The 24,350-nt window shown below is 40.3% G+C and overlaps 1 protein-coding gene across 1 annotated transcript in view; it reads right to left on the bottom strand.

Annotated features, from left to right (window-relative positions):
* The window catches only part of aig1 (androgen-induced 1 (H. sapiens)), a 63,112-nt gene that overhangs the window by 2,768 nt on the left and 35,994 nt on the right, over positions 1-24,350 (bottom strand). Inside the window, exons 4-5 of the mRNA XM_067417891.1 lie at positions 12,956-13,071; positions 4,934-5,097 (exon numbers count right to left, since the gene is read on the bottom strand). Of these exons, the coding sequence (XP_067273992.1) occupies positions 4,934-5,097; positions 12,956-13,071 (280 nt within the window). The remainder of the gene's footprint in view (positions 1-4,933; positions 5,098-12,955; positions 13,072-24,350) is intronic.

Here is a 24,350-nt window from a genome sequence, read left to right as displayed (position 1 = left end):
CCATCATCGTGAAGTTTGTTGAGTGGGTTTTTGGTTAAACTAAAATTAAATAAGGTCTTGTGGTGAACACAAGCTCAACTTATTTTCACATTTTAGAGCTTTATTGGGAAGTATGTTTGCACACACAAGGAATTTGTTTTGAGTACTGAAAGCTTCTTCTGTCACCAGAGACAACAACAGTACGCAAAGTATGTACTGTTACCGTACATTCTATGATTTATAAAGCGGTTACTTTCAGTCCTTGATTCTGATTGGTCAATAGCTGTTTTATTCACGATAAAACACAGCTATGAACATTTCACACAACGGTTCTGTGTATCACTACAAAACATCCTTAGCAACCTAAACATATGTTTGTTCAAATTGACATTGTTTATTAAAGCTTACTGTATTATGTAGAGTAGAGTATTGTGAGAGAGAGCGAATGAGCGAACGTTCCTGCATTTTTCTTCAGGTCAGTCCTATGTTCGTAATAAAAAATCCATTTGAAAGTCCTGTCCTTTTAACAGTTAAGAGGTTTTACTGTGCCCTGCCACTGACAGCGCTAGTCAAAGCATTTGTCAGTTGTGACTTGCTCCTCCGTGTTCGCAATAAGTTTCAGTCCTTTTAATATAAAAGTCTTCACTACTGACTTACTCACTCAAAGACTGGATTTGCTGCCATCTACTGCTGTAATAATAAAACAGCCAGGGACTATTTTTTCCAGCGGAAGGAAGGCTTTTAGTCATTTTACTTCATTAAAGTTGCACTGATACATATTTTTTGGCTTTAATATTTGTGGTGACGGTTTTATAAAAGCAATAAGGTACTCAAGGCTAGTGCTGTATCATGAATAAGTCACGGCTGAAGAGGTGCAGGCATGACCGGCACAACGGCCTTCAGCAATGACTTATTCACAATACAGCACCAGCCTGAAGTAATGCGACTGTGGTGTTGATTGTTTATAGCCTACGTTTTTCTTTTGACTTCTGCCGATTGATACGATTCAAAATGCATCAAAAAAGTGGTGTTCATTTGTGAAAATGATCACGATGAACAAAGCGTGTAAGCATTGTAAGCTTTTGTTAGGCACAGACCTTGTTTTCTGCAATAATCCAAAAGGCAATGGAAAAAATCCTCTTGAGTTTTGTTGAGAGAATCTGGGTGACGCTAACTTCAAGGCTGGCCTACAAAAATACGTCATCCCTGCATTACTCTATGTAAAGATTTTGGCTAAATCTGATAACCGATAATTGAAAAATGAATGAATGAGGCATTTATGTAAGGCTTTTTACTATGTTCTGTATACTTCTGTACATCCAAATATGCTATACATGCTATATTATGACCTTAACTGATATTACCTTTTTAGCAATATCACAATCAAGAGAGTTGTGTTGAAGGTGATCTATAGCAGGCATATAAAAGAGTATATTCTATGTGAATCGCAAATAACTTTCAGGGCTGTAATCACCATTAAAATCATGTGCTTTTCAATGGTTCTATTTTATTAAATTGGTAACAGTTCACAACAAGGTTCAGTTTGTTAAAATTAGTTAATACATAAGGTACAAACCAAGATTAACCAAGATTAATAAATGTTGTAAAAGTCTGACACCTAATGCATTAACTAATTATAATATAGTGAACCTTATTATAAAGAGTTGCCATAAATTATCCAATTAAATTGTTAAATCACAAAATATTTGTATTCTCTTCAACGGTTTCTAGTAATTGTTGGATACTGCAGTGACATATTTAAGATCTGTGATCTCTTGGCAACTGATTGTGCATTTCAACAAGCTGTTCAAACCGTGAGTCAGAGTGAACAACAGCACAAAGCATTAGTGACGGAAGTGTTCATGGTTAGTGTAGCTGGAGGGGCCGTCGGAGATAACGATATTGCTGCTTTGGACATAAGAGGGAGATCTTGTACTGAGGACAAAGGATCAGCTCTATAGGAGAGAGGGAGACTGTGTGTGTGCGCGTGTGTATGCTGCCTCGGTGATTTGCAGGTCAGTGTCAAACAGGTGGGAGGAAGAGAAGCCTTCGCCGTCTGCTGCTCTCAGACTGCTCACGGGCTCTGTTCCCATCTGCTGTGCGCTGCCTTTGGCGGCGCTACACCCACGATGCACTGCTCTCAGTCTATAGCGTTAACAGGTGGAGGAGTGTGCGTGGGTGCATCAGGAAGCTAAGCGGGATGTATATGTACCTGAGGGGAAGTGTATAATGTCTCTAGCCATTATCCCGGCGTAGGTGGGGAGCAAGAAAATTTGTTGCTAGACATGATAAACATTCAGTTCACACAAACTCACACATGTAGCCAGTCAATGGTAGAAAACACAAAAGCAGAAACTTACAAACTCACTTAAAGGGATAGTCCTGAAAATCATTTGTAATGTCATTCCAAACCTGTATGACTATTTATTTTGCTGAGGAACACAAAGGGATGGTGTTTACTCTGATCTTTTCTAAAGAACGTGAGCAAGGAAAAAATGTATCCATGTAGCACTACTATTTAAAGTGTATTATTAGTATTATTAGTACTAGTACTATTTAAAGTTACTGACACTTTAGTTTAGAGTAATAAACATGGAAGCTTGTAGCCTGGATGCCTGCCCAACTCAGCCCCGTCCACAACATTTGAGCTCGGGCAGTTCGGTCTGGACTTGATCTATACAGGAGTTATTATGCCCGAACAGAAACTGTTCGGACCGATCAAATTGTAAGCCCGGGCTTTAGACGATAAACAGTGACGTAATTATCCATGTCATCAAAGGCGCTTGGGTTGAATTTGTTCAAATCCTAAAAGCAGAACTTGTTCATATGCATTCATGCATTCACCTCTCTCAGAAATGATGATCATGTTGGTAAGTACTCTGTGTATCCTTAAATTCTTTTTTTACAACACCAGCAACGATCTTTTATTCCAGCGTGCGTGCAGACAGGGTTGCCAAGTTTTTACAACAAAACCCGCCAACTACAGCCTAAAACAAAAGCTTCTTCAGAATTCGAGACAAAACATATCCAGGATGAGTTAGTGAAGGCGAAGTCCCGTTGGGAAGCGGATGTTGCTTTTTTTTAAATAATGGGGGGGTTCTTCAGAAGAAAATGTCGTTTGGGGGATAAAATGTGTGTTATTTTGGCATGGTTTTCTGCTAAAATTCGCACTCATGGGTCTATATATCACATGATAGTCGCTTCAACCTGCGGACATGGAAAACAACCATCGGGAAGACCGCAGACTTGGCAACACAGTGCAGTTGAGTTCTGTTGACATTTGACAACTAACATTATGCGTCGCTCCGTTGCTCTGATTGGTTGTAGGTCTATCCAATTGATGTCTTTCCTGGTTCGGTTGAAACACGTCCTATAATCACAGCCCAATGGAGCAGTTTCAGACTCATATTCTGACTAGAATTGAGTTTGACCATGTCAGGCTAGGAAGCTTGGAAACAACGGTAAAAAAAATAAGTAAATGGTGAATTTTTATCTCACAGTTTATTACGCAATTGTACTTTATACCTCACAATTATGAAGAAGAAAATCAGAACTGTGAGATACAAAGTTGCAATTACCCTTTTTTTCTGTGACAAAAACAAGCATCCATACTTCCATAGTTATCAGCTAGAAAAATACATATTGGCTTATCAGGATCAACCAGATTTGAATTCCCCGCCACTGATGGAATTTTTGAGAATGGTAAAGCTGCAGCATCTCCAAATGGAGGTAGGAGCTCCAAAATAGGGCGTGGCTTCCTCTTATTGACAAACAGGCACGACACGCATGCATGATCCAACCCCCCCATCAAATTCAGCGCAAAAACTCCACACTGAAGACGATTCTAAAGATTTCATTGATCATGTCAATCAAAGTGCTGATTTCATACAATGCAACGCTACAACAAATTCTAACCATACCCTACACCCTATAACCAATGATTCGGATCGCCAATGTCACATGATTTCAGCAGTTTGGATCATGTGTCAAACTGCTAAAATCACGTGACATTGGCGATCCGAATCATTGATTGATTCACTGATTCATGGTCGTTTGAATCTTTATTTGAGGTTTGAAAACAAACACGGAAGAGAAGACAATGCTGAATAAAGTAGTAGTTTTTGTTATTTTTGGACCAAAATGTATTTTCGATGCTTCAAGAGATTCTAATTAACCAACTGATGTCACATATGGACTACTTGATGATGTTTTTATTCCCTTTCTGGACATGGACAGTAAAGTGTGCATAGACTGCATTATGCTCTGGGACTAAAATATTAAATATCTTAAACTGTGTTTGAAGATGAACGGAAGTCTTACGGGTGTGGAACGACATTAAGGTGAGTCATTAATGACATCAATGTAATTTTTGGGTGAACTAACCATTTAGGCAGATCTATATGTAAAATAATGTGATCATCAACATTAAATAACATAAACTGCCTAATGTTACTAAATGTAATGTCGACCCCGGACAGGGCTGTGAAGCTTTGGGGCTGCTGATGAACTCAATCTACTTCATCTGTGTTTGATCATCGTTCTGAATCCGATCTGGACATAGTCTTTGACAAAAATGCGTTTTTCTCTGCTTTTTGCTCAAAATGTTGCTGTTTTTATCAAACTTACCCACATTCATGTTGATTTTTTTTTTTTATTAAGCTAGAAAAAAAATTTAAGCAGAGGCTCTGTTCTTAATTTTGATATATTGCATAGTCAGATATTCATACAACAAAATATTCTGGGGGGCCAAGACAATTTTGTGAAAATGATCAAAATGGTGGCGGTTGTTGTCAAATAGCTTAAGACTTGCAATGTAGTGCATGAGACTATGGACTACATTTATGGGTGTTTTTGTGTGTGTGTGTTCCACAGTAGATACAGGTTTGGACTGACATGAGGTTGAATAAACAATGACAGAATTTTCATTTTTAGGTGAACTATCCCTTTAACTTACTCTTTGAGGAATCCCAGATGTAGTTGTTCAAGATTTCTCCCAAGACGTAGTAGACGTTGATCAGAGCCGTGAGGCAGATGAAGAAGAAAATTCTGGCCATGGGCCCGATGTGCTCCAGCAAAGGATAAACCCACACCCCCGTCATGCTGTGCACCCAGCACATCCTATGAGAGCGAGACAGAGAAAATCTGTTACCTTTGCACCCATGATCTGTCTAATGTGTTTGTCCTTCTGTCTGCTAAATCCAGCGTTTGAAAGGCTGCAGAAGCAGTCACCACACTGTCAATGTGTCTACCATTCATGTCTGTGAATGCTAGACACTGCTCTTTTTGTTACAATGCAGTGCTGCTTCAAAAAAAATGTTTTTTTTTTTTTGCCAGAGCAATTTTAATGCAGTCACATGGTTATAATCTACAGCCTGACAGTACGTTTATGTAATGATTGTGTCCGTTTAATCTACTCATGCACTCATAACCTTAGCTTTAATATTTGATGAATTTTAAAGAAGGCCCATCTACCTTCTTTTCAAATGCCTTGTTTTCTCAGACTCGTGAAATGGAGTGTATAAAAGCGGTATCTGGAACGTAATCCTCATGTAAAGCTGCCTATGGATTTAACAACTGCAGGCAAGTCTTATTCCCTGACTAAATAAAAAGCAATGCCTAATCAGCTTAATTTAGGGAAGGGAAATAAGACAGAGAGGTGTGTTCTGATAATCTTGTACTTAAGGTGATTTTGACAGACGCCTCCTACGTGCTGTCAGGCTAGTTTAGTTTGGCTCCAAGGACTTTAACAGTGCTAATTAATCTGTTATATGCAAGACTAAATAAATCCTTGGCTGTTTATTTTTCAAAGGTGTCTGAGGCACTGAAACTGGGGTTGTATCAGCAAAAATTAATTGGGTATAAAACAGGGCTTGAAACTCTTAAAATTTCTGTGTTTATTTTCTATCCCTTTAACTTATTCTTTGAGGAATCCAAACTAAATGTAATATAAATTGTTTTATTTTCTATTCATTTTCTGAGGTTGCCATTTTAACCCCAACCCTGTTTCCAATTGGAGACTAATTGGGTCTACAAATGCTGATTTGCATGATTTTTAGCCAAGAATTTGGATTATATTATATATGTAATTATTAATACATATTAATCTGATTTATTATTAATTATTTATTAACTATAACATAACATAATTATTACTATTATTAATAAAAAATCATTAACAATATAATACTAATAATATTTATAATTACTATTATTAAAATAATTATGTATAATTATTATCACCTTGAATAATAAGATCATAATATCACCATGAAATTTAAAATGTTCATATTAATATTGATTCATTTTTACATTATTATTTGTATATCTCATTTTCATAATTATAATATCACCTTGAATAATATGAATAATAAGATGATAATAATGTAAGTCACCATGAATAATGTAAAATAATTTATATTATTAATAACAATATTTATTCAAATATAAAAAACATATTTTTATATTTATAATATTAATATTATAACTTATATTCATGAATAATAATATTATCAACAATAATAACAATACCTATTATTAATAATATGTATAATTAATCTTAATTATTTATTAATTATAACATCACCTTGAATAATAATATAATAATAATAATAATAATAACATAAGTCACCATAAATAATAATAATAATAATAATAATAATAATAATAATAATAATAATAATAATAATAATAATAATTATTATTATTATTATTAATAATAATAACAATATCTATTAAAATATAAAATAACCATTAATTTGGTTGGAAAAAAATAAAAAGTTCATATTATGTATTCAATTTACATGATTATTTTTACATGTATATTATAACATGTTTATTAATATTAACAACAACAATACGTATTATTATTATAATTGTTGTTGGTTGTTATTGTTGGTGGTGGTTGTTGTTGGTTGTTATTGTTGTTGTTGTTGTTGCTGCTGTTGTTATTTTTAAATGACACCAGAATTGGTAACAGGGTTTTGTCACGGTTCATGGATTCCCTGTCTCACTCTTGGGTGCGTGTTGAATGTAGGTGAGGGCGGAGCCTGGGATTGGCTCATCACGCACCTGTGGCTGATCACCTGCACCAGCTGCAACTCATCACCTTCACCCTATTTAGTCTCTCTGTTTCTCTCTTGTCTTTGTCAGAGCGTTGTTGGATGTTCCCCTTGTGTCTCCGTGTTGGTTGTCGTTTCCCCCTTCTGTGAAACGCTGGATCCCTTCCCGGATTACCTCAACCGCGCTCCCGAGTCACTGCTGCTCACAGCCTGCCCGTGTCGCCAACAGAGTCTCTCTCACTGCTCCGTCCTATCCGGACTTCTTCTGTGTTCTGAGTTTTGGCTTCTGTGACACTTCTGTCAATAAACTGAGTTACTTGCAATTGAATCCTGCCTCTGTGAATCCGTTACAGAACGCTCTGACCAACCATGGATTCAGCGAGTATCAACGCCCTACTGACCAGCAGCAACGAGAGACTGGACCAGCAGGAGGCGAACTTAACTGCCACAGGACAGGCGGTACACACCTTGGTGGCACGGGTGGCCGAGCTGACCCAACAGATGCAACAACTCGTCGGTCCCACTGTGCCCGACCCACCGCCGATTCCCCACACACCATCTGCATCGCGGCAACCGGAACCACGTCTGCCTACCCCCGAGAATTATGCCGGTGAGAGCAATTATTGCAGAGCCTTCCTTACCAAGTGTTCCTTGTTTTTCGCTCTTCAACCGCAGACTTTCACCACAGAGAGATCCAAGGTGGCATTCGTCCTCACCCTGCTCTCCGGACGAGCCGCACTTTGGGGAACGGCGGTGTGGGAGAACCAACATCCTTGCTGCTCCTCGTTCCAGACGCTGGCGGCAGAGATGAGAAGGGTGTTTGACCGAGCGGTGACCGGAAGAGAAGCGGCACGTCAACTCGCAGAGCTCCGCCAAGGTAACCGCTCGGTCTCGGATTATTCCATCGAGTTCCGCACCCTGGCCGCCGAGTGCAAGTGGAACGAGGAGGCACAGTGGGACATGTTCCTGCATGGGCTGGCTGACCGCATCCAGAAGGAGATATTCGCCATCGACCTTCCGGAGAAGATTGACGGTCTCATTGATCTTGCTTTGAGGGTGGACGCTCGTCTGAGTCGGCTGAGGTCCAGGATGGAGCCTCAGCATGGGAGTGTCGAATGCCCTCAGGCCAGCGCTACGGATGCGGTCAGCTACACCTTCGACCCGGAGCCCATGCAGGTGGGTCGAGCTCGGCTCTCCCGGGAGGAGAAGGCGAGACGGAGATCCCGTGGTCTTTGCCTGTACTGCGGCGGGAACGGACACCTGCTAGACTCCTGCCCGGTAAAAGACCACGCCCGGCGGTAAAAGGAAGGCTACTGTCGGGCGGGATCTCCGTGGAAAAGACCTCATCCTCCACTCTCCTCCCGGTGAGATTGCTGTGGGCAGCTCAGGATTATTCCAGCCTCGCCCTCCTCGACTCGGGAGCGGAAGGTAACTTCATTGACTCTGCCCTTGCTCACAAACTTAACATACCCACCATTGCACTCAAGAACACCATCTCTGTCAACGCACTCAACGGACAAGTTCTCCCTGACATTTCATTCACCACTGAACCACTTACACTGATCACTTCCGGCAACCACACCGAACGCATTTCATTTCTCATCCTGGACTCCCCTTTGGCTCCCGTTGTCCTCGGTCACCCTTGGCTGGAGTTACACAATCCAAGGGTTGACTGGGGACAAAACTCTGTGTCTGCGTGGAGTGATAAATGTTATGAGTCTTGTTTGGTGTCTGCTTGTTCGTCTGTTTCTCGTTCTGTTTTTCAGAGTGAGACGGTGAATCTGTCTAACGTGCCTCCGGAGTACCTCGACCTGAAGGAAGTGTTCAGTAAGTCCCGAGCTGCTTCTCTCCCTCCGCATCGTCCCTATGACTGTGCTATAGAGTTACTCCCAGGTAAGTCTCCGCCTAAGGGCAAACTATACTCTCTTTCTATTCCAGAGAGGGAGGCCATGGAGAAATATATTTCTGATTCTCTAGCCTCCAAATTCATCCGCCCTTCCTCTTCTCCAGCGGGGGCGGGGTTCTTCTTCGTGGGGAAGAAGGATGGTTCTCTGCGACCTTGCATCGATTACCGAGGGCTGAATAACATCACGGTAAAGAATACCTATCCTTTGCCGTTGATGTCTTCAGCTTTCGAGAGGTTACAGGGAGCATCCGTCTTCACGAAGTTGGACTTACGTAACGCTTATCATTTGGTTCGCATCAGGGAGGGGGATGAATGGAAAACCGCATTTAACACCCCCAGGGGGCATTTTGAATACTTGGTCATGCCTTTCGGCCTTTCCAACTCCCCAGCGGTTTTCCAGGCACTCGTCAATGATGTGTTGAGAGACATGGTCGACCAATTCATATATGTCTACCTGGATGACATTTTGATTTTTTCTTCGTCTCTCCAGGAACATGTTCGACACGTCAGACGAGTGCTTCAGAGGTTGCTAGAGAATGGGCTTTTTGTCAAGGCGGAGAAATGCGCTTTTCATGCACAGTCTGTTCCTTTTTTAGGGTACATCGTGTCATCGGAGGGAATGCGCATGGATCCCGACAAGGTTAAGGCTGTGATGGATTGGCCAAGTCCAGATTCCCGTAAGGCCCTACAGAGGTTTCTGGGGTTCGCCAATTTCTATCGGCGTTTTATTCGCAATTTCAGCCAACTAGCCGCACCTCTGACTGCCTTGACCTCTCCCCGAATGACGTTCAGGTGGTCCGATACAGCCGAGGCTGTATTCGCCAAACTGAAAAGCCGCTTTGTTTCGGCTCCCATCTTAGTCGCCCCTGATCCCACACGTCAGTTCGTGGTAGAGGTCGACGCGTCAGAGGTGGGGGTAGGAGCGGTTCTTTCACAGCGCTCTCCCTCAGATGACAAGATGCACCCGTGCGCGTTTTTCTCCCATCGTCTTTCTCCTGCCGAACGCAATTATGACATTGGTAACAGAGAGTTGTTGGCCGTCAAGTTAGCGTTGGAGGAGTGGCGTCATTGGCTTGAAGGGTCGGGGGTACCTTTTATTGTATGGACGGATCATAAGAACCTTGAATATATTAGATCTGCTAAAAGACTCAACTCCAGGCAGGCTCGGTGGGCACTTTTTTTCGGACGTTTTGACTTTGTTCTCTCGTACCGCCCCGGGTCTAAAAACATCAAACCCGACTCTTTATCTCGTATTTTTGATGCTTCCGAACGCCCGGTTACTCCCGAGTGTATTTTGCCAGAGAAGATAGTTATCTCTACACTCACATGGGAGATCGAATCGAAGGTCAAAGTGGCCTTAGAAGGGGTAACGCCCCCGCCCGGCGGCCCACCGAGTTGTTTGTTCGTTCCGGAGGGGTTAAGATCCGAGGTCCTCAAATGGGGTCACTGCTCCAACATTGCCTGTCATCCAGGGGTAAACCGCACTTGCAGTTTAATAAAGCAACGATTTTGGTGGCCACTTATGGCTCGCGACATTCGCAGTTTCGTTTTGGCTTGCTCGGTCTGTGCGGTTGGTAAGACATCTAACCAACCTCCCCAGGGGTTACTTCAGCCGCTGTCTGTTCCTTCGAGACCCTGGTCCCACATCGCTCTAGATTTTGTTACCGCCCTCCCGCCCTCCCAGGGCAAGACGGTCGTTTTGACCGTCGTGGACCGATTCTCGAAGGCAGCACATTTCATTCCCTTGCCCAAATTACCCTCAGCCAAGGAGACAGCGGTATCTGTAGTAGATCACGTCTTTCGGTTACATGGCCTCCCGATGGACGTGGTCTCCGACAGAGGTTCCCAATTTGTGTCCAAATTTTGGCAGGAGTTTTGTAAATTACTAGGAGCCACGGTTAGTCTGTCTTCGGGTTATCACCCCCAAAGCAACGGTCAGACCGAGAGAGCCAATCAGGATCTGGAGAGAGTGTTGCGATGTTTGGTATCCAAGAATCCTTCATCCTGGAGCCAGCAACTCTCTATGGTTGAGTACGCTCATAACTCGTTACCAGTGTCATCTACGGGCCTTTCGCCATTTGAGTGTAGTGTAGGTTACCAGCCACCTATTTTTCCTAGTCTGGATTCCGAGGTCGCGGTCCCCTCTGTTCACGCCTTTATCCAGAGGTGTCATCGCACATGGACCAGAGCCCGTGAGACTCTGCTCCAGGTGGGAGCGCGCACCAAGGCTAAAGCCGATCGCCACCGGTCTAAGCCTCCCGTTTACGTCGTCGGTCAAAAAGTGTGGCTTTCTACTAAGAACATTCCTCTCCGCTCCGTATCTAATAAACTTGCTCCCAAATTTATCGGCCCGTTCACTGTCACCAAGATCATTAGTCCGGTGACAGTCCGCCTCAAACTCCCTCCGGCGTACAGGAGGATTCATCCCGCCTTCCATGTATCCAAAATCAAACCTGTTTTTCACTCCCACCTTAATCCGCCAGTCCCGGTTCCCCCACCGCCGCGACTCGTAGATGGGGAACCAACTTATTCGGTTAATCGCATTCTGGATTCTAGACGGAGGGGACGCGGTTTCCAGTACTTGGTGGACTGGGAAGGTTACGGTCCGGAGGAGAGAAGTTGGGTTCCTGCTAGGGACATTCTGGATCACTCCCTTATTGATGATTACAATCAACAGGTAAGGTCGGCTGGGAGCGTCAGGGGACGCTCCTAGGGGGAGGGGTACTGTCACGGTTCATGGATTCCCTGTCTCACTCTTGGGTGCGTGTTGAATGTAGGTGAGGGCGGAGCCTGGGATTGGCTCATCACGCACCTGTGGCTGATCACCTGCACCAGCTGCAACTCATCACCTTCACCCTATTTAGTCTCTCTGTTTCTCTCTTGTCTTTGTCAGAGCGTTGTTGGATGTTCCCCTTGTGTCTCCGTGTTGGTTGTCGTTTCCCCCTTCTGTGAAACGCTGGATCCCTTCCCGGATTACCTCAACCGCGCTCCCGAGTCACTGCTGCTCACAGCCTGCCCGTGTCGCCAACAGAGTCTCTCTCACTGCTCCGTCCTATCCGGACTTCTTCTGTGTTCTGAGTTTTGGCTTCTGTGACACTTCTGTCAATAAACTGAGTTACTTGCAATTGAATCCTGCCTCTGTGAATCCGTTACAGGTTTCAGATATCGCCTAAAGCTAGTTAAATGTAAGATTGTGGCCAAAACTGGTACTGCAATCACTTCCAAATGACTGTAGAGCGGTGTATCCCCTCTCCCCCTCCCCTCTGACTCGAGGTTGCCAGATAGGCGGCAGGATCCAGCAGAAACAGCTGTGGTAACTAGAGCAGAGCTGGTAACCCGTATGCCGAAACACTACTGACTTTGTGATTGGTCGATTGGTGGAGGGCAGAGCTTCAGGCCAAAACATCAACATGTCAACATCAACATCAGCTGAGGGCTGCAACAACAGCTTTTAAATGACAATTTCCTGGCCGGACTACTGTCAGTGATATAAGTATTTGAAATGAACATGATTTCTTAATGTCTAGTGACATATCAGGGCCATTTTATGATTAATTGAAATGCCTTTCTTACATACAGTCCCTTTAACCAATTGTTGGTTTGATAAAATTAAATGTTCAAAAAAGGGGCAATCCAAAGTCTCCATTTTAAGTTGGAATCAGACATTTCATGTGTTTAAAGCGACCGCCCTTTGTTGGGTTCATTTCATGCTAGCTGATAGTTTACATGGGATTTATGCCTCTAATGCTTTTACAACGTAATGTGAGACTAAAGTTTACCCGATTCGTGGAAAGTGCCAGAATTCAGGCAAATTAATTATTGTGCAGAAAGACATAAGGGAATGATTTGGAGGTCACGAATATCAGGTGGCCAGATGGAATCTGTCTTTTGATTGACACTGTGCTAGAACAATGCGAAGTCAATTTCCCCTGATCAACGTACCTACAGGGAGTCCTTTGTAAATTAACCCAGTGTGATATTAAAAATGACTGTGCTGGAAGGAGAGATTTACCATGCAACATATCCCACAGCAAAGGTGCACACTGCCAAGAGTCCACAGGACCTGCTGGGATATCGATGGTGTGTTGTTCTCATCTCAATTATGATGAAAGGAAGAACTGTTGTGTGCTGAAAAGGACATAAATACAGCACAGTTAGCTTTACAAATGACTCTAAAGCATAGAATCTCACCACATTGTAATGCACAGGCTTTTTCAAATCCAATTCTTCTGGGAAGTTTTTAAATGTTCACTTTCTCTGTTACCCCATTGACTATTAACTAGATTATATATATATATATATATATATATATATATATATATATATATATATATATATATATATATATATATATATATATATATAAAATCTAGTTAATAGACAATTATATATATATATATATATATATATATATATATATATATATATATATATATATATATATATATATATATTATAATTTTGAAGCTCTTAAAAAATAACCACCTGCAATCAAATATACAGAAAATAAGTTATTTCTAGGATACTCCATTGAGTGTTTCCTTTAATAATGTCGACGGATTATAAAATGGTTATCGCGAGAGGGCCAATGATAATCATTACAAACTCAATTGTTGAAATGTAATTTACAAGTGGAACGGGATCACATTCACGTCCAAATGCTATTTAACCTGCCCAGAACGAAACCCAAACCACAAAGTGTAGCTATAATCAGCTTGAATCATCAGATTTACTGAATCAAAAGTGCTGTTTGTCCCAGCGTCTGGATCACAACTTCGATCAAAACCAAACAATGGGCAAGTAATTCTTTCTTTTATTTTACGTTGCTTTACAAAAACATAGATCACAAACAGTTGTTAATAAAGACACGGGTGGTCGAAAGAGTGGAATGGCAAGTTAGTCAAGGAATGCCTGAAAAAAATTACTGTTTGACATCTCTCTAGGGCACATTATTTTTAATGACACACCACTTGCTTTATTCTGCTCTGTAAATTTCTGATAACACTTTAGTTTAAGGTCCAATTTTCACTATTGATAACTATTAACTACAACCTATCTATTTAGGTATTGTTAAAGGGATAGTTCACTTTGAAATTAAATTTTGATATGTTTTAGCTTACCTCATGGGCATCCAAAATGTAGGAGTATTTGTTTCCCCAGTAGTTTCAATTTTGATCATTTTAGGTCAAACCGTTCTTGTCTGTGCCTCACATAATGCAGGTCTATGGTCACCACCTCAAAGAGCATACACAGAGAAGTCCAAATTAAACAATCCCCCATCGTAAGTACACACTGATGGCCTAAGACACGAAACGAGCGGTTTGTGTGAGAAAACGAACAGTATTTATATCCTTTTTACCTCTTGTACACCACTACGTCCGACTGATACGAGGGCGGGCGGGCGTGTTTCCTGCTGTGACATTCGCGCGTTCTGGCTTTAGTCTGCGCAAGCGCGGAAAGTGCCGGAAGTTGTATCACATCCTTGATCAGTGTATTCTGGTTCAAATAAATATGGTTGTGAAAAAAATTCAACGTTGTCTGTTAATATATCGAAATCTTCTTCCACTGCGATGTCCTGTACGTCTAAATATGTTTAGATCTTCACAGTGAAAGGTAACACTTCCCAAATTTCTGTGTAAACAATGAGAGACATACACGCGCGAGAGGTCCACTTCCGGCACTTTCCGCGCTTGTGCAGACCAGAACGCGCGAATGTCACAACAGGAAACACGCACGCGTGCCCTCGGATCAGTCGGACGTAGTGGTGTACAAGAGGTAAAAACGATATAAATATGTTCATTTTCTCACACTAACCGCTCGTTTCGTGTCTTAGGCCATCAGTGTGTACTTACGATGGGGGATTGTTTAATTTGGACTTCTCTGTGTATGCTCTTTGAGGTGGTGACCATAGACCTGCATTATGTGAGAACGGTTTGACCTAAAATGATCAAAATTGAAACTACTGGGGAAACAAATGCTCCTACATCTCGGATGCCCATGAGGTAAGCTAAAACATATCAAAATTTAATTTCAAAGTGAACTATCCCTTTAAGTCATGCAGAATAAGGCATTAAAGCCACAATATATAATTTTTCGCCCCTAGAGGTCTCTTATTTAAAACAAAGGAATAGCTTGATAACAGGGATGCTCAATTCGGTTCATTTTACCGACCAATAACCACTGCTCATTATCCGATTATTAACCGTTAACTGATAAGATTATAATATTAAATTAGAATTTAATAAAAAATACAATTGGCAAGTGTCTGTGACCTGTTAAAAAGAGACTTTTTTCGCACTAACAAAGTGTTCTTGTTTCACTAAACAAAACGAAAATACACTAAATCCATTTGAAGCTTTGAAGAACCGGATAGTTTTTTCCATCAAATAAAAATAGCAGGCCTACCTTAATCCACACTTTTTATGGTTTTTATTTTTTTAAAGTAACATGTCTGTGTATGTTAGGTTAGTCTGCATGTTAACATGTCTGTATATGTTAGGTTAGTCTGGAGAGCAGTCTGTTGACAGTTTGACCAGCAGCAGGAAACACCCTCTTAAGCATTTATATTTCAGTATGGCTCCGTAGCACGAGCTTCCGCTGACTGTGTGCGCCTTCTCCGTTTGGGGAGTTGTGAATGCGTGCTCGCCATTGTGCTGTTCTTTGAAATGACAGGACGACGAGGAGGATTTGTTCTATTAACCATCAGGAAACAGCGGTGAGAAGAACATACGTGACAAGGTTTACTTGAGTAAACTTGACCAAAACCACACTACAAAAAGCCTCAAACAAGGCTTCAGATGGCACTGATGCCCCGGCAATACAGAGATAACACCTCGTGGCCAGCCTCGGGAACCACCTTTCATTCGCTTTCCACCAGTCAGGAGCTTGTAGTACCATGTAGCAAACTTTGTCGCTCTTTCTGTCAAAATGGCCCCACACGTAGGCTACAGTAGGCCTCCTTGAATGTATCTAAACAGTTGCTCATCTGTCTAATAAAACATAATATATTAAAGCGTCAAAAAAAATCAAGGGTAACAGGTATGATGTCATTGATAGGCAACGCACAGACACGGTCTGTGTCCTGGTTAAAACTGCCTATTTCTCTGGATTTAAACATTTTTGGAAACATTTGGGATAATGTAAGTACACAAGTCAACAAAATATATAATAATGTTTTAATTGTTTTTGGATATTTTAATCAAAAAATCTTACATATTGTGCCTTTATGTGCCTATAGCCAACTAATAAACAACCAGTAATATGCATGCTAATAAGCAACTAGTTAATAGTGAGAATTGGACCTTAAACTAAAGTGTTATCATACATTTACATAGCATAATTAAGTGGTGTGAGACAAAAAAATAGGTCATGAATAATGTGACCATCTATGCTACAGAGATGTCAAACCGCAATTCCTCGACTAACTTGCTATTCCACTCTTCTGACCACCAGTGCAGGACAGAGAACGGTTACATAACTTCAAGCCAATTACTCATTAAACAATATACAAAAATTGAAAAGGAAAATGGGTGTGGATTGAAGCCGAGTGTTTGACAAACATGCTGACATGGTTTGATACATCTGAAAAGATAGAGGAATGTTAGACGAGCCAAGCCTGGGCGGGGGCTTCTTCAGCCGTGTGAGTTATGAGAATGGGCGAGCTATTATCATTATAACCATTACTAGCATTATGCAAGCCAATACAAACACTTCAAGTCAAGGATGGTAACATAAAGTTTGTATATTGTTTTTTCCCCCTAATGTTTCATTTTTATGAGTGCTACCATGTGCATCGTGCATGAGAAAATATTCCGGCCGATTATTACAAGTTGCGATGATAACATAACATTTTACATTAGTTCAGTATTAAAAGCTAATCATTTTAAAACAGACAATTTTTGTGTACTTAAAGGGATAGTTCACTCAAAAATTAAAGTCTGTCATCATGTACTACTCACCCTCATGTCGTTCTAAAGTCCATAACCAAAACTTAAAAGATCCAAGCATGTCATTAAAGGCTTTGTAAAATGAATCCATATGAATTGAGCAGTTGAATCTTAGTCTTTTGAAGAGATGTGATCACTTTATATGAGAAAAATATTTTATTTAGGCATTTATTTACATCTAAACAATGATCAACATATACAGCATATAACTCAATGTATGTTTCAATCATTGTTTATTCATCATTCATGAAAATAAAGGTTCTTTATTGGCATTATTGGTATCATGAAGACCTTAAACATCCATGGACAATTTATATATGTATATATATATATATATATATAGTTGAAAAAAGTTCCTCAGATTCAGACTGCTCATTGAAAGTTTAATTGGTGAAAAAAAGGTTCTTCTATGACATCACTGAAAAGAAAAAAAACCTTTTTGGAAACTTTATTTTTAAGATAAAAGCCTAAATTAAGTCTGTCCATTACATAAAGCAACCATATCTCTTGGATTAAACTGCTAAATGCATTTGAATTCCTTTTACAATGTGTTTCGAATATCAACCAAAGTCTTTTGAGTTTTGAGTGGCATGAGAATGAGTAAATGATTTCAAATTTTTGGGTGAACTATCCCTAGTTAGCTATCATGGGACTCCTTTCATTGCATGTTCACTTCCAATGTTCGCCACCAGATGGCAACCTTCTTACATTAAGACAGTCAAAACTCTTTCTCCCAGCAGATCTTGCCTCATTTGACCCCACGTCTGTGGTGGAAACGCATCCAGAGGAAGACTTATGAACCTTACCGAAATGACATGACATGTTGATATTCTGATATGCTTTTAACATGCAACCACAGCTCTTATTGAACCTGCTTTTGCAACACATAATCATATTTCCACGCTAAATAAAAAGCAGACCACATTTACTGGGCTTTCCCTATATACGAATGCGCCAACCCGCTTAAAACTCGGATGCTGGGTGTTTAAGTCCTTGGCGTGTTGTCGTCTCATCACATCGGCAGGTCTGAACTTGTCTTTGACAAGTGGCGGGAGTGAGATGTACAGTCAGTGAGAAAGCAGCTATTTGTGTGTGTGTTCAGTCATCATGTGACTGAACGCATGGTGTGCTAGTTACCAGTTATGAGTCACGTTATTGCTAACCAAAGAGATACTGTAATGTTCAAGAAAAGTGGCCACTGTCAATCAAAAGTCATATACTTTTGTCATATAGTTAATCAGCTCTGATTCACTGACCCAGTTTTCAGCATGTCTTTGCTGGTGTTGTTCATGTTTACAGAGCATCGCACCTCACTGTAAAATCTCAAGGCAGTCTGAGTCTTAATATCTTTTCTCTGTAACACTACTTTATCCAAGTTGAATTTGTTTGTTAACTAAAAACAAAATGTCCTAAACAGCCAATAAACTCAAAAAGTAATATCCATGGCACATATCAGTGGTCAAAAAAGATTATTAAAATGATTCTTCTGTTACTTCCTCCTTCTAAACATAAGAATTGTTTGACGACTGTCATCATCATTGAGGTTTGTATGTAAAGTGTTGCGGTCTATGAGCATCCTCTTTTGCATGTAATGCCTTTGCCTTGCTATATGTTCTCTTTAGATTTGTTTGTCATTTGTTGTTTGTCATATTAATTGATATTTGTCTTGACACTAAAGTAATGGCTTCTGCAATATGTTTTGCATAAAAAAATCATTCTTAATTACATTGTATTTAATATATTCTAACATTTTGAAACAGTGTTGTACACACACACACACACACACACACACACACACACACACACACACACACACACACACACACACACACACACACACACACACACACACACACACACACACACACACACACGTCGTGTTTCCATGTTTTATGGGGACTTTCCATAGGCGTAATGGATTTCATACTGTACAAACTGTACATCCTATCCCCCTACACTGCCCCTGCCCCTAAACCTACTTTCTCATTTTCAAAAGCATTTTTACTTTCTCAAAAAAACTCTTTCTGTGTGATTTATAAGATGTATTATTAGTAATCACTTTCTGTGATCTGATTTATAAGATGTTTTCCTCATGGGGACCTCAAAATGTCCCCACAAGGACAAGGATTTTGGATATTGCCATCTTTGTGGGGACATTTTGTCCCCATAACGTAGGGATTACCACCCCCCCCCCCCTCCCCCACACACACACACACACATAATATTTCACAATATCTGATTTATTGTAATTATAACCAAATAAATGCAGCTTATATACTGTTTTATATACACTATATTGCCAAAAGTATTAGGACACCCCTCCAAATGATTGAATTAAGATGTTCCAATCACTTCCATGGCCACAGAGTCTCTGAGCATCTCTATTATAATAAGTCTCTTAAGTGTTGCCTCACGGACGATGACCCATCCAGACTGCGTAGAACACTGCAAAGCTATATATAAGGAATTCAAAGCATGTATGTTATTTTGACACCTTTCTCTATTAACATACCGTTTCCGCTTTTTGATTTTGAACTGTAAACAGCCAATTGCATTATGACAAAAACACCAAGAATGCTTTAGCTTTAAGAAAATATCTGTATTTTGCCTTGTAGCATGAACGCACAGTAGGCTACAGTACAGACCAAAAATGTAGGTTCTAAAAAGGACTCCCTTGTCCGTCGCTGAATTATAATGATTATCATTTAGTATGTTTTTTAAGCAGTTTGGATTATGAACCATGATTACGTTTTATTTTAATACCCATGTCATTATACACAAATGTGCTGTGAGACCCCTGCATAACTTCCCCATCTAGAGCACGTCCTGTGTAAATGAGTATGACTCATTCTGTGCTGTCTGCTCTCAGTAAGTGTGGTTTGACACAGTGCATTTAGTGACTGCAGGCTAAAAAGACATTAAGTTGGTACATGAGACGTTTATTGTAGTTAATTTCTTTTATTAATATAAATGAACCATCAAAAAGATTATTTTGTCATTAAGATTGATAATCTAATAAAATAACAATTTTCTATGTACATTCAAAGGATAATCATTCTGTACAGAATGTCATTTTTTACTCTTTTTTTTTTATAGCAGTGATATTGGATACTCTCTCTAAACCTTTATGTTCTCCGTTCTTCCTGTGTGTGCTTATCTTTCTTCACCATAATGATTTTTCCCTAATTGTCCAATGCCCTTATATATTTACAAAACATGTTTGCGACAAAGTTGTGAGATTCAGAAAGTTGTGAGATTTTTATCGGTTCCCAGAAGCAAGTCAGGGAGTCAAAGTTGGCACTTAGATAATAGTTATTCTGTTCATTATGGTGATTACAGTCTAATTGCTATAATGCCAAGCAAAGAACGTATGATTCTAGAGGTGTGGAGATTTGTCTCGGCACGCATGTAAAACTGAAGTATTCTCGAAGGAGCTCATTCACCCACCCACATTCCATCCAACAAATCACAGTGAGGGGTAATCATTAATGCCCCGCTTTCAAAACCCCTCATGATCTGCAGAAATGTCTCTCAACCTCTCCAGGCTGATCCTAAAGGGACTTGTGGCTGTACTTGAGCTCTTGAGCAGAGATCGGCGTGGGTTTTGAAGCTGCATACCAATAAGTCAATTGTAACTAGCAAAAAACATATTTACATCAAATTTTTACATATTCGGACACAATATGAGGCATTTTTTGTTAATTATTTGCCACTGCCCTTCAGAGTTCTTTATAACATTAAAAAAAGTGGCTGTTGCTTTTTCAAAAGTATTATTAAAAGTATATATTAATAATGTATTTTTTAAAATGTCATTTATTCCTTTGACGTCAAATTCTGAATTTTAAGCAGTCATTACTTCAGTCTTCAGTGTCACACGCCCCTTCAAAAATCATTCTAATATGGTTATTTATGGCTCAGGAAACATTTATTATTATTATCAATGTTTAAAAAATGTAATATTTTTGTGGAAATATTTTTTTTTAGGATTTTTTTTATTAATATAAAGTATATAAAGAACAGGATTTATTTCAAATGTAATATTGTAGAGCAGGGCTATTCAAATCTTACCCTGGAGGGCCAATGCGCTGCAGAGTTTAGCTCCAACCCTGATCAAACACACCCATCTGTGATTTTCTAATGATCCTGAAGACATTGATTAGCACGCTCAGGTGTGTTTGATTCGGGTTGGAGCTAAACTCTGCACCGCATTGGCCCTCCAGGGTAAGATTTGAATAGCCCTGTTGAAGAGCATTATAAATGTTTGTGCAGTCACTTTTGATTAATTTATATCCTTGCTGAAAAAAAAGTATTCATTTCTTTAAAAAAAAAAAAAATGACTCCCAATATGAATATGTATACATATGTATCAAACGTTTCCTGTAGTTTTTCACCAGGTTTGCACACACTGCAGGAGGGATTTTGGCCCACTCCTCCACACAGATCTTCTCTAGATCAGTCAGATTTCTGGCCTCTCGAGTTTGAGCTCCCTCCAAAGATTCTCTATTGGGTTTAGATCTGGAGACTGGCTAGGCCACGCCAGAACCTTAATATGCTTCTTACAGAGCCACTCTTTGGTTATCCTGGCTGTTTTATTTCGGGTCATTGTCATGTTGGAAGACCCAGCCTCGACCCATCTTCAATGCTCTAACTGAGGGAAGGAGGTTGTTCCCCAAAATCTCACAATACATGGCCCCGGTCATCCTCTCCTTAATACATTACAGTCGCCCTGTCCCATGTGCAGAAAAACCCCCCCAAAGTATGATGCTACCACCCCCATGTTTCACAGCAGGGATGGTGTTCTTGGGATGATACTCATCATTCTTCTTCCTCCAAACACGTTTAGTGGAATTGTGACCAAAAAGTTATATTCTGGTCTCATCTGACCACATGACTTTCTACCATTACTCCTCTGGATCATCCAAATGGTCATTGGCAAACTTAAGACGGGCCTGGACTTAAGCAGGGGAAACTTCCGTGCCATGCATGATTTCAAACCATGATGTCTTAGTGTATTACCAACAGTAACCTTGGAAACAGTGGTCCCAGATCTTTTCAGGTCATTGACCAGCTCCTCCCGTGTAGTTCTGGGCTGATTTCTCACCTTTCTTAGGATCATTGAGACCCCCCGAGGTGAGATCTTACATGGAGCCCCAGTCCGAGGGAGATTGACAGTCATGTTTAACTTCTTCCATTTTTCTAATGATTGCTCCAACAGTAGACCTTTTTTCACCAAGCTGCTTGGCAATTTCCCTGTTTCCAGCCTTGTGGAGGTGTACAATTTTGTCTCTAGTGTCTTTGGACAGGTCTTTGGTCTTGGCCACCTCAAACATCTAATTTAGGAGTAGAGGTGGACATTTTAAAGGTAGACTAACAGGTCTTTAAGGGTCAGAATTCTATAGCTGATAGACAGGTGTTCAAATACTTATTTGCAGCTGTATCATACAAGTAAATAGTTAAAAAATCATATGGATTTTTTTTTTAGATTATGTCTCTCACAGTGGACATGCACCTACGATGACAATTTCAGACCCCTCAATGATTTCTAAGTGGGAGAACTTGCAAAATAGCAGGATGTTCAAATACTTATTTTTCTTACTGTATATATATATAATTTATTTTTTTATTTTATTTTTATTTTCTTATAAACATCTATTGTTATAAACATCTGAATATTGTAAAAACAAAAATCTTTGATCAATTTGAGTTTGATCAGTTATTTTCTTTAAATAATGTCACTGAAATATTCAAAATATATTAATGTATATATGTGGCCCGTGCTAGCAAAAGGAGTGGGAATGTGCACAGGATAATTTCGAGCTACAGACAAAACAAGTGAAAAATGTTGATTTTGGTCGATTTTGAGGTTTTCACAAAAAATCATTAAAGGGATAGTTCCCCAAAAAATGAAAATTACCCCATTATTTACTCCCCCTCAAGCCATCCAAGGTGTTTATGACTTTCTTCTTTCATACGAATACAATCAGTTGTATATAAAAAATGACTTGGGTCTTCCAAGTATTATAATGGCAGTAAATGGCAGCCTAAAATGTCAAAGGCCAAAAAAGTGCATATAAAAGTAATCCACACGGCTCCAGGGGTTTAAGAAAGGAAATTGATGCACTTCCACAAATGATTTACTTTAGCTATTTTATTTTATTTATTTTTCATTACAATTTATTCACTTTAAATTAATTATAATATAAAATTATAGGATTAACAGAAATTGTAGTTGCTCAACAACACAGAAACATTTAAAAAAAAGTCTTAACTCACAACTTCATAGGTTCACAGAAAAAAACGGGGAGGAAGGATGGTGAACTTGCATGTTAGTAAAGTCTGAGTCTGTGTCCTTTGACATCGTATTCCTCTCCATGTCCAATTGAGAAAGACATTTTGCAAAGGTCACAAAAAGCTCTCTCGGTATCCCCCGCAACACCTTTCAGCAATTTCACAAATATAAATTTTCCCAGTCTTTCTTGTACCCACTCCATCTCTTTTTAATTGATTATTGCTGTGCCTCAGACTCCATTTTTCAAATTGGAAAGTGCGCATCTAAAAAGTGCCCAGGGTGTCTAGTATGCACTTGCATGCGCTGTCATGACAACATCGAAAAAGTTGACAACAGCAGTTCAACTGAGGGGTGGGTGTGGCAACAGTAGCGTGCTGAACTGTCAAGTAATGTTCATTTGGCTGCCTGGGGCTCGAGGATATAGTGACCAACTTCTTTTGAGCACGCATTGATTATGCGTGACGCGGTCTCGATTTGCGGGACGCATGAATTCGGCTTCAAACGCTGTACATGCGTGCATGTGCTACGTGGGACGGGTGGTCACCCTAGTAAACAGCTAAATGCGTCTCCGTGTGGGTGGGGCCTAGCCTAGAAATCTAGACGCACCCTAGCGGCAGCAAATTGAATCTGCCCGCAAGTGTCGTCTATGAACTCTCAATACCCTTCTGAGCTGTATTCCCGTCACTCTGGACGAACCACTCACATCGTGTATAGAGTCGGCGGGCGGGCCATAATGACGACGCCCGAGTTGCGTTTGCGTGCTTCTAGTTCAGCTTTGACTGCAATTCTGGAAGACTTGGAGTTAAGCTTTTCTCTGAGAAAAGAACAAAGAACGGCACTGAAGTCATTCTTTAAAAAGGGAAGATCGGAGTTTAGCTGACCGGATACAGTGAATGTTTAATCTATCAACAAGCTCTGTTTCACCTTCGTTGCTCTGGTTGGTGGTAGCGCTTTAACAATAGCATTCAAGTAAGAAATCTGTTCTTAATAAGGCCCCACTTAGCCTGACAAGCCTGACATGCTTTCTGGTAACCGTTGTTGTTATTTCAAACATGCCTCTACCCCCAAAAAGGGTCTCGGCCTTATTTTGATAGCTCCGCCCCACACATGTGTAACCCAAGCAACGACTATGGCAGAATCTGCATGTTACTAATCCAGGTCAAATATTCAAT

Source organism: Pseudorasbora parva, chromosome 15, assembly GCF_024679245.1.
Source record: "Pseudorasbora parva isolate DD20220531a chromosome 15, ASM2467924v1, whole genome shotgun sequence".
Taxonomy (NCBI): domain Eukaryota; kingdom Metazoa; phylum Chordata; class Actinopteri; order Cypriniformes; family Gobionidae; genus Pseudorasbora; species Pseudorasbora parva.
Note: the sequence above shows the minus strand (reverse complement) of the source record. Positions and strands in the feature narration are given on the sequence as shown.